This window comes from Phascolarctos cinereus, unplaced genomic scaffold (assembly GCF_003287225.1).
Source record: "Phascolarctos cinereus isolate Bilbo 61053 unplaced genomic scaffold, phaCin_HiC Scaffold_5;HRSCAF=322, whole genome shotgun sequence".
In the NCBI taxonomy this organism is placed as follows: domain Eukaryota; kingdom Metazoa; phylum Chordata; class Mammalia; order Diprotodontia; family Phascolarctidae; genus Phascolarctos; species Phascolarctos cinereus.
Window position 1 is genome coordinate 153,632,465 of NW_027555958.1, and position 13,759 is coordinate 153,646,223.

Here is a 13,759-nt window from a genome sequence, read left to right on the forward strand (position 1 = left end):
GCCTGAAGTCTTTTTTCCCCCCAGAACAACAGGACCAAATGAAAAAAAGATTTCACCTAGTGGGAATCTGCTTTATTTTCTTCCCGATTCCAGCCATCTCCTTTCCTAGGACCCATCTCCTTTCTTGACTTTTACTTAAAAGTCAGTTGTTCACTTTTTAGGGTTCATGAACATAGGATCATAGATTTAGAGCTCAATCTCAAAGGCCATCAAGTCCAATTCCCTGATTTTACAGATGAGGAAACTGAGGCCCAGAAAAGTTAAGTGACCCGTCCAAAGTCACACACTTAATAAGTGTCAGAGGTGGGATTTAAACCGAATTCCTCTGACTCCAGAGTGACTTCACTTTGCATTTTACCATGTTGCTTCTTGCAGCTTAACAGAGCCAGGAAGGATTCCCGGCAAGGATGGGCTATGACAATTTAGGGAGGTACTCTTTTCTCACTTCAAGCGTACTACCAGTTACAGAGATGAACTATGAGACATGAATTGCCATCCCATTACACTATGCTTCATCCTCTCTGCCTCCCCCGCACCCCCATCTCAATAGCAGGGGTCAGGAGAGAAAGCTGCGCAGTCTTGAAGGACCACCCTGGCTTTCCCAGGCTTCTCCCAATAAAGCCAAGTGGGGAGTGAGACCTTTTACCCCTTCTCCCCCTGAGGTTCAGGACAGCAAGCATTTCCCCCAGCTGCCTGCCTGGCAACTGTCCGCAGCTCTGGGCAACAGAGCTTGTTCTTAGCTCATCTCTTGGACACTGCCAACGATCTTTGCAAATAGAATACAATGACTATAATGGAAACTTGATGGCTTGGGAAAGTTCTAGCCAGTGGTGTGACTGGTACCAGAATATGGCCAAGATGGGTGGGTCACTGGCTAGTTAGATGACTCTTCATAGCTGCCACCCCATGACTGAAAATTACAGAGGTCCCCCACTAAACTTTCATCCTTCCCTACAAAATCACCCCACCTTGCAATGACTGGAGAACACAGATTATACAAGACAACGACAAAATATAAATATAAATATAAACATAACTGTGATATCCCACATTCCTCCCCCGTCCCTGTTCTTTCCTCTTTTGTTTTTTTGTTTTTCTTTGTTGGATCTTGGCTACTAACACCTAGATCTGCGCCTCCGCTTTTGTCTCACCACATAGTCAAGTCTACGCACACCTGCAAACAGATAGGAGAGGCCTCTGGCTCATGACTGAGACAGGCCACGTGGACCTACAAACCTTTTACTTATTTTGATTTCGAATTCGGAGGCACCTCCTTTTCAATGGCGGTTCCAGGTCTTCTGGCCCGGTGCTGAGCATTGGCGTTGAAATCATACACGGTGCAATGGCAGTCTTTTCTGCGGGTTTTGGCACAGGCTGGATCACGCAGCCTGTCTTGGGTAGCATCCGCAGAGCGTACGCATGGTCCTCATCTGCAGGGTTATTAAGGTTTGGGTCTGTCTTATCACCCACCGTGAGGGCCTCTTCCCCCATCAGCTTTTTGCCGGCCTCTCCATCCATATGAAGGTTGGAAGCACAGTTGTTCTCCTTGACGGATTCCAATTCACTCACTGCGGGCTCCTCTGGCTGCTGCGACTTCTTCTGGGAGGGTGGCAGGGGAGGAGGAGGAGGAGGAGGCAGTGGCGGAAGCAGAGGAGGCGGTAGCACTGGGGGCAACTGCTCCGGAGGCTGTTCCGAGCCCTTAGAACCCTCAGTGTTCTTTGTCCCGTTCACTATGACATTGCAAACCGCAGCACCGGTGGCTTCGAGTCCCAAAGGGCCTGAGGCGGCCAGAGAGACAGGCCCGCAGTGGGTTGAGTCACCACCAGGCAGAGTTTTTGTGTCGGCGGCATTGCAATTATTGTCCCTGCAGGTGCTGCAGTTCCTTTTGTCAGAGCTACCAAAAGCCATGCTTACAACACTGTTAGGTTCACGTTCCACCTTAACTTGAGCATGCAGGGCCCTGTGAATGACATTGTGTAGCCGGGACCGATGGCCCACGGTCAGGTCTATCACACCATCCTGAGGACCCTGGACCACACTGGAAAAACTAAACTTATTGTTCACCGGGCTGCTGGACCGTACAGTCAAATCCACCACCTCATTCTTACCATGCTCCTGCTGAGCCGCTGCATGACTCAACGACTGGCCCGAGCAACCGGGGGATGAGTCAGAGGACTTAGAAGACCCTTGCTTGGAGTCTCTAGGGGACAAGGAGTGTCCACTTGACTTGCCCCCAGCTGAATCGCTGGGTGTGTTTGGAATGAAGTTTTCCCCATTGCTAGAGAAGCCGTTAGGGGGCTTGGAATCATTGACATGAGGGATGGGGATGGGGATGGGGATGGGTACAGGCAGCGGGACGATGACAGGATATGGCACTAATAGGGTTGGGGGGTGGCACCAGTGGGGCAAGGGATGGCAACCCAAAGTTCATCATCTGTGGCATAGGCATAGGGCCATTTGGCATCATGCTAACGGGTGGGAAGGGAAGACTAGGCAAAGGTGCTCCAGGAGGGGGCGGGGGCAGCAATCCCGCGGGGTTCCCAGGCATGGTCGGCGTCGTGGGGGGGATGGATGTGAGGTGATAGCATTGGCCTGTGCATAGGGCTGGAGGTGGGGCCCATGTTTCTGGGACCACCCGGTGGTGGACCAATCCCAGGAATCATTGGGTTAGACAAAGGGCTGTTAGGGTTGGAGGCATGGTGAGGCGGCCCCCGGATAAAGGGAGGGCGGATCTGCTGCATGATTTGCTGTTCCATGAAGATGGGCAGGGGGACAGGCCCTCGGTTTGTCATCACCATGGGAGGACTCCGAGGTGGGACACCGATTGGAGGCACAATACTAGCAGGTGGCTGAACAGAAACTGGAGGGACATTTGGAGTCTCATTGATGGTAATGGGTTTGGGAACTGGTGTGGGGATTTTTGTGACAGAGCAGTTGGCAGTGTCAGATGGAGAGACGGTGGTCGACGTGGATGGTCCAGGCCCTTGATTTTGGCCAGCTGCAGACACCGGGGAGGGGGCCTTCCTCCGAGCATCTGTTAGCGGTATATTCCAAGAGTCTGGAGTCAGCAGCTGTACCCCAGCACCTTCTGCTTTATTTTCGATGGGAGGATGTAATGTGCTGCACAGTCCAGCTGGAAGATTGGCCTGTGTTTCTTTGTAGAAAATGTCCATTTTGTACTGATTGAGACATTTTGCACTGCAGAACTGAAGCCTTCTCTCCCCGTCCCCAAAATCCAGGTATTCTTTTGTGTGCCTTATGTGCTTACACCAGTCACATACCTACAACACAGTAACAAAATCACAACAGGTGAGATAAACAATTTCCTTGGGTAAAGCGTGTTTCATATTGTACATAAAGGTTGTTTCTTTCCTACTCATTCAGGGCTTTTCAGAGAGCCTGAGGCTTTCTTTCTTCTGAGACATGAGAGTCTAAAGTATTTGTAAAAAATGACGGGTAAGAGCTGCCGATATTAACCCCACACATAAGCTAATGTCACCCTCTTCTGTTCTTTCTCTAAAAAAGGAGTTATACCTTGCACTTCAAACATCACATACATGGAATGTGTGTGTGTGTGTGTGTGTGTGTGACTGGGTGTTTAATTGGAGAGAGAAGAATAAATACACCTGCCCACACATTTTTTCACTTGTCAAAAAAGGCCCATAGTAAATGCAAATCTAAATATGTTTGGAGAAGAGGCCTTCTCCAAAAAGTTCAGTGGGCTTCCAATATGTCCTTTTACAACTCTCCTCCCCAGGAGGCATTTTTTCCCCTACTGACTGCATTCCCAATAATGTTGAACAGAGTGCACTACATTAAGAGATATCACAAAGCACCAACAATCCTTCTCTTTCCTTCCAAGTCGAAACTTGGAACTCATCATGAAGTCTGTGTAAGGTTCAGTTCTCCCCAACTTGTGATGTTGCAGCAAGTTAGAAGTATTTTTTGAGCTGTTTGCCCACTCTCACTCAGTAGTCAGATTTCTTGGTGATATTTCTTGGCAGGCAGGCTTATTTAACAACTTTTCAAACATGAGAGAACGTTTTCCAAAAGTTGTTATGGCTTCCCCTACCCCCACCCGCCACCCTCCAAACCTCCTCTACTCCTAGTGTGAGGAAGGCTTAGCCAAATTCATTTTAAAGTAAGGCTGCAGAACTAATTAAGGGCTGAAAGCTTTTCCCAATTGGAAATCACTAGACACCAAAGTTCAAAAAATAGTCATTCTAGGCTTCAGAACCCATTACTTCGGAGAAATTATTGTGATTTCATTAACACATTAATTTTGCAACACCATCAGTTCTCGCAGATGGTGAAGACATGATCTACAATTCAAATATGAGCCTTGTTTGCACAAATGACTCTCCTTCATATGGCATTTTAAACAAGAATTAATGAGTAATCTTGCCATAGCTATAAACAGATAAACAGATGTCAAATTTTTCAATAGTTCTTTCAGTGCCTTACTTCTTTTCTGACAGAATTTTACACACATATAATCTTTTTCCTTCTTTCTTTTCTTTTCTTTTTTTTTTTTTAGGTCAGTGCTCAAACTCCTCAGCCCATGCAGAGTTCCAAGACTCTGCAAGCACTGAGTTTGTTGATTGCACTTCTGACCATGTCACAATAAAGCACCGTGTACTGATGTTTGTTGTTCCCAGAAGTACTATGCCAGCTTTAAGTTGCTTGTTGCTGGTAAGGGTTTTTTTTTTAAACAATTATTGTAACTGGATAGCATTAAAAAGATGATTAATTTTAATAACGATTGGCCACATAAACAATGCAAAAACAACATATGCTGGGCATTTGATTACTCATCTCATTTAACTCTCAGCTTTCCTTGATTATAAACGGTGGTGGCATTCTAGTTAAGTGTTTCTCTATGTGCTATGGATGTGTTTGGTGTCCGTGTGCCTATCTGTATAAACTCACCCACTTCCTTTCTACTCCTTTTGCATGAATTTTCCCCAGCAATAATAAGCATTCATCACCACTTTCTTTTCAAAAGTTTTCCTATTGAACCTTTTCTATTTTGTCTAAAAATGAAATAGTCCCTCCAAAAGAAATAGTATCTCTCAGATTACTTTTGGAAATGAGAAATGTGGCTTCTGAATTCTATTTTCACAACTGCTCTTGTCATAGAGCTGGGAAATAATATCAACACTACTATGCTGTTGAGTGTTCTAAGCCCCTCCAAAGTTAAGGGTCTGGGGAAACTTTTAACATACTATAGGAGTGAGTAAGAATGAGTTTGTTTGACAAATATATGCACAAATGCTTTGAAGGTGAAGACGCATCCTTACACTTCAGCAGGCCCTCTAAGGGTGGTTACTCTATAAACAAGTACTGAATTCATCCCAATGTATTTAAGTGCATTTGTATTTTAGAAACTTGCTCATTTTGGCAATAGAGTTATCCAACATACATATGACATGGCATTTAATTCCATCTATGGAACTTGGCCATGTGCTATTGTGTTCCAAAATTAGGCCTTCAACAAAAACCTACAAGTGTAATTTATAAGACTATATAGCAGGAAAAATCATTGGAAAAAATATGAGGGGGCAGTTAAAACCTTAATTTTATGCTGAAGAGCATTATTAATGGATGAGTTAAAGTCATTAAAAGAAAAAAATATACCACAGAGTTCCTGACTTCCTTTTGTATTATTTTAGGGGGTCAGTTATCACTTGAAGAGCTTACAGAAATATTTGGGTATTTTATTGCTAGATTGATTTGTTGACCTCCAGTGGATTCCAAAATCACCTCCAGTTAAATATTTTCTTCCCCAGGAAAACACTTAAGAATCTTGACTCAAAAATTCTTCCTCAATTTATCTCATTTTAAATAATTTACATAAAAAGTAAAAAGGGCTATAGGAAGTATAACCAACTCATATAAAATTTGGACTGTTGGTAACAGCAATTCATATTTTTATAGCACTTTAAGGTTTACAAAGTGTTTTCCTCACAACCACCATGTGAAGATGAAGCATTATCCTCACTTTATAGATGAAGAAACTCAAACCCAGGTAGATTAAGGGACTTAATCATGGTTATACAACTAGTAAGTATCAGAGGTGAGAGTTAAACTCTGTTCTTCTTTTACATAGGCTCATAAACTCATACTCCAAGCCAACTGCCCATCCACTACTTAATGCCACCTCCTGACATTATGTTACTTTTTCATATCACTCACTAGGTACAAACAATGGAGAGCACAAGTTTAAAATAATGCATCAAACATCCTGAGTAGAAGGAAAGAGTAATGGTTATCAAACTGATAAATGCCATCTCCTAAAATGTCTTAGTGAAAGTGACTGTCTACCAGACTTCCCTGCACTATCTCATTTCTGTGTTGTGCTCTGTGTGCAGGCTAGTTCATGCATGTGTACATGTAGATGTGTGGGAGAGGTGGAAGAGGAGAGAAGAGGAGAGGAGAGGAGAGAGGGACAGAGAGAGAGACAGACAGACAGACAGAATTAGAGAGGAGAGAGACGGAATGAGAAAGAGAATGAGTGGAGAAAGAGAGAAGAGAAAAATGAGAGAAAAGAGTGAGAGAAAGAATGAGAAAGGGAATGAAAGAGGAGAGAAATAACAAAAGAGAGGAGAGAAAGAATGAGAGAGATAATGAGAGAGGGGAGAAAGGATGACAGAAAAGAGAGGAGAGAGAGAAAAAATGAAAGAGGGAATGAGAGAGGAGAAATAATGAGAGAAAAGAAAGAGGAGAGGAGAAAAAGGAGACAACGAGGGAGAGGAGAGAGAGGAAAAGAATGAGAGAGGAGAAAGAAAGAAAATGAGAGAGAGAGGGCACATTTCCCCCTCTTTATTGTATTACATCCCAGGATACTGACCTAAGACATAAAAAAGTAATCCTTCAGTTTCAGGGTAAAAAATTCTTAGAGGAAAAAATTGTCACTTAAGAATTAATGAGTCCAGCCCAGAATTCATCATTTAAGATGAGGTCAATGAATTTATGATACAACTGGCTATATTACACAACGCAATAAAATAGAGCAACATCACTCATTCTCCATCAAACTAATGACATTCTCTTAGTAATTAAAGATTTCTTCTAAGAGCCTGTCCTGATTACTTAAGATGTAGGAGTTAGGTAAAAGTATGGACTATATATCTTTCACTTTAATAAAATAACATTTGCATATCTATGATATATACAGCATGTATCTCATAAACCGCAGTTTGATAATTGTTATATTACAGAGTTTTTCCACAAACTGCTTTAAATCTATAAAACTGCATTGCTTTTCCCCCCCCTTCACTGTAATTATTTAAGGAAAGTTTAAAAAAAATCTTGCAGACATTTTTTAAAAGCTAAAAGGGACAAGTACCGCATGAAACTAACTTGGGTCTGGAGTATTTTTCTTCACTTAATTCTATTATAGCTTTATTTCTTTTGAGATCTGGCCTCTCTCATTGCACCTTTTAGGAAGAGTCCTAAACAGGTCTGAGGATTATATCACACTGAGGTTTTATAACAAAGGCATTCTGGGGACACAACCAACTGACCAATGTGATCCTCTTGTATGAGACCCAATTGAAATGCTTCATTCCATTAACACATAATGTAATGCTGGAATGACAAAAAAAATCAGGAATGAGAGAAACAAATGTATGTATATACCATTGTAGCTTATAGCAGCAGCCCTTAAGAAGATTAAATTTACCTCCTTGGTATGCATCCAATTCTAAACAACAGAATGAACATTTCCTTTCATACATTTAAAGTATTTATACTTTAGTGGCTAACTGCCAGGGTAGTACTTATGAGCTCGGTGGTTTGATATCATTCACCCCTTTTCCTGTGAAAAAAAAAAGTGTGGCAACATACACCACTAGACTGCTCCAAAGACATTGCATCAGCAAAAACATCACCTGCTCTTGCTTGATATGGGAAAACCAAAAGGCCAAGGCTGTTGGTTCCTAGAACTTTTTCCATCTTATATTTCCTCAGAAAAGAAAGCAAACTATTCATATTGGTGGCTGAGCCTTTATTTTTCGATAAATGTCCGGAGGCAAGTCCAAGACCACATGGGTATAACACATACATTCTACGATGCTTAAAAGAAGTAACTTTGGGAGCAGTGTAATTAATGCATTAATCAGCTGGCAAAGGCAGGAGAGGAGTTCATCCATTAGAGCAGGCCACCACTGCCCTCTGAATGATAATCTAGCATCAGGCAAAATTTAATTAAGAAGGTCTTTAGTTGAAATTTTTCTTATCCTGAGTAAAGATACATGCATCAACCTAATAGGAATCGGATGTGAAGATCTCTTGAATGGAATCTACCAACTTTAAAAAAAAATAAAAAACCTTACAGATTCTCTGGTATTCCCTGAATTTGTCACACTGGTCACCTCTGGGAGATGTTTTGTTTGCGTGTATTAGGTCTATTCACATGATTTCATTGTTTTAGAGAGAGCCCCCAGGGAGGAAACTCCCTCTACAAAATGCATTTGAACAGTCAACCAATAAACATTTATTAAGTGCCTACTATGTGGCAGACACTTAGAGTCTTAGAAAGATTCTCCTGGGGTACTAAAGTTAAGTGACTCACCTAAGGTCACTTAGCTAGTCCATGGTAGAACTATCACTCAAGTCTTCCAACTCCCAACCCACCTCTCTATCCATACCTCCATGTTGTTTCTGGGAGATCATAACTCTTCAATATTTTTTTAAGGATAAAAGCTTTGATCTTTTGGACTAAAAAGGTACAAGGTAGGAAGATGTACAAGATGGAGGGCTGGCTTTGGCATCAGGAAGACCTGGATTCAAATTCTATCCCTGAATGAGTACTAGCTTTGTGACCAGGGGCAAATCATGAGCTCCTTGGTGCCACAGGTATCGATGTTGATAAATTACAGGCGAGTTACCTGTCAGCACCAGTGGAAGGGGTTTCCAATTAGAATTCCTTCTACCAATAAAAATCATGTTTAAGCAAACAAGCCAACAAAATTATAAAAGGTACCAGTGGCCTTCTCGTGCAGGTCAGGTCTAGAAAGTCATGAGTATTTGTTAAAAGAAGTAAGGGTAGAATGAAGGGAGATGGAACATTATCAGGATTGTCACCCCTATCTATAGACAGTTACCTACAGCTGTAATCTTGGGAACCCAGAAAGCCACTCTCAACAACAATGACAACAAAATCTCCCTCACTGGCCCTCACACAAATTCTCACCTTTCTCCTCAGTCTTTGCATTAATACATTGTCTCTAGAAGATCCCTATGAAAATGCATGTTTTCTAAGAGGCATATTATATTAGCATTTATTAACACATTGACATGGATTAACTAGCTAAGGAGCTAGGAGAGAATAGGGATCCTAAGGTGAAATGGACACAACACAAGTAAGTTTTATTTATTTGGCCAGGTGGAATGGTAATTAGGAAGAACTAGAGGCAGCTAGGTGACTCAATGGATAGAGCAGTGGGCCTGGAGTCAAGAAGACCTGAGTTCAAATCTGACCTCAGACACTTAGCAGCTGTGTGACTCTTGGCAACTCACTTTACCCTGTTTGCCTCAGTTTCCTCATCTGTAGAATAACCTAGAGAAGGAATGGTAAGTTACTCCAGTATCTTTGCTAAGAAAACCCCACATGGGGTCACAAAGAGTCAGACATGACTGCAAATGACTGAACAAGAACAAAAGAGTTCAGAGCACGGCTTCTGGATCCCAGCAATGGACACTAAGGTTGGAAACAGGTGCCAGGCAGCTCTGGGTCCTGGAGTGAGTAGGAATGGTTGAGACATCAATAGGAACCAGCAGTTTTCTTCACAACTTGGCCTAGGATCAGGCTTTGGAAGAATCTTATTGTAATTTAAACTGAGCTGATGATGTCTTCTTGCAGATACTGCAGTTTTTCAGCATGGAAGCAACATCCTTCACTAACAGAACAACAGTAAGAGTGGGACCTTCGGGGCCAGCTAGGTGGTGCAGTGGATAGAGCACAGGCCCTGAAGTCAGGAGGAGCTGAGTTCAAATTCGGCATCAGACCAAACACTTGACACTTACTAGCTGTGTGAGCCTGGGCAAGTCACTTAACCCCAATTGCCTAAAAAAAAAAAAAGAGTGGGACCTTTGGCTCTGCAATGGGGTGAGGGCAGGGATTTTGGAAACCATATAAGCAAAATAAAATCCATAAAATTAGAGCAATACAAAGTCAACTCAGTGAAATTTTCTGAAAGGTGAAAGAGGTAGGTGAGTCTAACCATCCTCACTGCAAAAACAAAGTAGAGGAAAAGTGCACATTGACTACCTATCAAATTATTGCATTAGTATGTATCATGGACAAGCACTCTAATGAAATGAATGAGAGAGACAGCAGGCAATAGTAGAAAGAACAGTTGGTTTATAGCCAGAGGACCTGCATTCAATTCCTAGCAGCTAGATAGCACAGTGGATAGAGCAGTGGGCCTTCAGTCAGAAAGACCTGAGTTCAAATCCAACCTGAGATTCTTACTAGCTGGTAATCCTGGGCATGTCACTTAACCTGTCTACTTTAGTTTCCTGAACTATAAAATGGGGATCATGGTAGCACCCAGGGTTGTTGTGAGGATCAAATGAGATAATATTTATAAAGTGCTTAGCATACTGCCTGGCACTTAATAAATGTTTATTTTCTTTCTATTTGCTACTTAAACTATCTTAGTATTTAGATGACCAGTTGTTTAATGTTTCCAGGCCTCAGTCCCCTCATCCTATGATCCTAATCTGAATTACATTTAGCCATAATCTTCCAGTGCTCCTGAACATCTTGCCACTACAAAAGCCAGTCCTTTTTTTTTAACACTATTCTCACCATGATATCATGTAACAGTGAATCATGAGATGCTACCATCTCTGACAAACTGAAGTGACAAATGATACAAAAGACAATGGAAAAACACATACTGAGCATACGCAGATTATAAACTGATCACTGGGAAAGGTAAGGGATAATAAGCATTTATACAGCACCTACTAAGTGCTAACCACTTTGCTTTTACAAATATTATCTCATTTAATCCTCACAACAACACCAGGAGGTAGGTGCTATTATTATCCCCATTTTACAGATGAAGAAAACTGAGGCAAATAAAGGTTAAGTGACTTGCTCAAGGTCACATAGCTAGTAAGTACTTGAAGCCAGATTTGAACTCAAGTCTCCCTGACTCCACTGCACCCCTAGCTGCCACTGACAAGGACTTGCAGGCAAAAATTAGAAATTTTTAGGGTACATATATACAACCAGAAAAGGAAGTGGTGTGCCAGCCAGGCATCAAGAATCATAACACATGGGTAAAACAATTGGTGCCCCTAAAACACTAAAACATAAAACATTATGTTAAATGATTCAACAAGATGAGATCATGCTTGGCCAAGTTTTTGATGACTTTTCAAAAAAAATGTGGTGGTGAGGGAAGTCTTTGGTTGATTTAAAACCTGGTCTCAGAAATTTCTTGAAGTCCTGCAACCAACCATTCTAGATTTTCTGGGGCAGTTCCAAATTTTGTAAAAATCTAAAAAAATTAAATTAAAAAATTTTAAGTGAATAAGGTTTTACAAAATGAATATCCTTTGTCAGACCACATGGCACAAATTTTTGGTTCAGAAATCTGGTCACTATATCTATAAGATCATAGAAGGGACCTCTTACAGATGAGGAAACTGAGACCGAAGTAGATTGTCACTTATTCAAGTTCATAAAGATATTAAGAGTCAGGGGCAAGATTTGAAACCAGCGTCTTTTCTCTTTACTCCCTCCCCTCAAACCTCTACCCTGATACCTCCCCGATTATTGCTTTCTCAAGGCAGAGGCCAACCACCAGCATAAGATAGATAACACAATAATGCTATTTTCGTCAAAATAAATGAATGTGTCTATACCTGTGCATCTCCTAAATCATAAACAAGCTCCTTGAGCACAGGGAACCTATCTTAACTAAATTGTTCAAACTCAATGCTCTGTACCCATTAAGTACTTAATAACTATTTCTTGTAATTCATTATAATGTTAATTCATATTCCTAACACACCGTATGAATTGCTGTGGAGTTGAAAGTTGGGAGGACCCAGACCTGGAACTCCTTTGTCCCCTCCTTTCCCTACCCCATCCCTCTGCAAAAAGTCCAGAACCCCACACTGGAGAACCCTATTTGGATTCTATCTCATTAGCTATTTCTCCCATTTGGGAACTCTGTATCTCAATCTCAACTCCCAGGGCTAGCTGACACCATGCTTTTGTCCTTCTCTTGCCTCTGCTCCCTCCTATCTCATCCCTCATTCCTTCATGGGTGATGGCCACCTCCAGTCGTCCTGATTCACCTCTTGCCACAGGACCCAGATGGCTCTGGAGGAGAAAGTGAGGCTGGTCACTTTGCACAGCTCTTCCTCACTTAAATCCAATTCACTTGCAAGTCATGGCATCACCTTCCTGATGCTATGGTCTTCTTTGGGAACAAAGGACAAACAATAACAGCAACAACCTTCAGGGACAAGCTCTAGCAGCCTTGCAGAGGGACAGAAGTAGCTGAACAGATCAACTCAAATAGATTGAAAGCTGGAAGAGACCTTAGACTTCATTCAATCTACCCCATTCTTGGAGGTGAGGCCCAGAAAGGGTGAGTTGCCCAAAGTTCTACAGGTAGTTTGCGGTAACTAAATGGGAAAGGTAGGGTAGGGATTGCCTCTTTAATACTGAGATCCTTTCTTTTCTCCCCTGGACCTTCCCCTTCCTTCTCCAAGCCCGATTGTCTCTGATTCAAGCAAAGACTTGATAAAATTGCAAGGCTGCTTGAATAGGAGTGTTAAATCCATTAAAATGAATAATTTCTCATAGTCTCAACTGCTGTTTGAATAGTGGGAGCCCTAAGCTGTGCTATTCATGTTTTATTGAAAAACAGAGTAGATGAATGATCTGCTAGACTCATTAGACTGCAGAATCATCTTCCAAAGGAAGAAATAGACACCCTATTATCAGGGACATTTAAAAGAAGACTGGCTGACTGGCTGGAACAAGGCGTAGATGAACTATATGTTCCTACAGTCTATTTATGTAAAGAAAGTCACCAATCTCTCCAAAAATGCCATGGAGTAGCACAACTTCTAGCCTGCTCAGTTTTGCAAAGCTTTTCTTGTTGTTGCTTAGGCATTTCATACTCTTTGTGACCCCATTTTGGGGTTTTCTTGGTAAAAATACTAGAGTGGCCACTTCCTCCTCATTTTACAGATAGGAAAACTGAGGCAAACAGGATTAAGTGACTTGCCCAGGGTCACACAGCTAATAAGTGTCTGAGGCCAGATTTGAAATCACGAAGATGAATATTCCTGATTCTAAGCCCAGTATTCTTTATATCGAGCCACCTAGCTGCCCCTTTGCAAAGCTGGGATGGAGAATAAGTTCCTTCAAAGGATGATTTGGCCAGAGACATGTAAGCAAATACAAAAATCAAGAGAAAGCATTCAAAATCAGCAACCCCTTGTAACTGGGAGGAACAATAATAACTAGGTTTTTTTTTAAAAAACTGTTTTTTTATATGTCTAAGATCTATGATAGGCAACGAGTCAGGAAGGCCTTGGTTAGAATCTAACACATCTGACTTGAACAACCATAGGTAAGTCACTTAACTCTCAGTGTCCCAGAAGAGTCTCTAAAACTATGAAGTTGCAGATATACTGCCAACTTGTACTGACAGTACTAATCTCCAAATCCTAAATCCATGAAGTCATAGGTTTGGATCAAAAATGGGGGAGGGGGAAAATC

At 41.9% G+C, this 13,759-nt stretch overlaps 1 protein-coding gene across 1 annotated transcript in view; it reads right to left on the reverse strand.

Annotated features, from left to right (window-relative positions):
* SOBP (sine oculis binding protein homolog) overlaps nt 1–13,759 on the reverse strand; it is a 225,915-nt gene that overhangs the window by 23,066 nt on the left and 189,090 nt on the right. The window contains 3 exon segments of the mRNA XM_021008078.2: nt 1,237–2,391; nt 2,393–2,566; nt 2,568–3,281. Coding sequence (XP_020863737.1) covers nt 1,240–2,391; nt 2,393–2,566; nt 2,568–3,281 — 2,040 coding nt within the window. The 3' untranslated portion in view covers nt 1,237–1,239.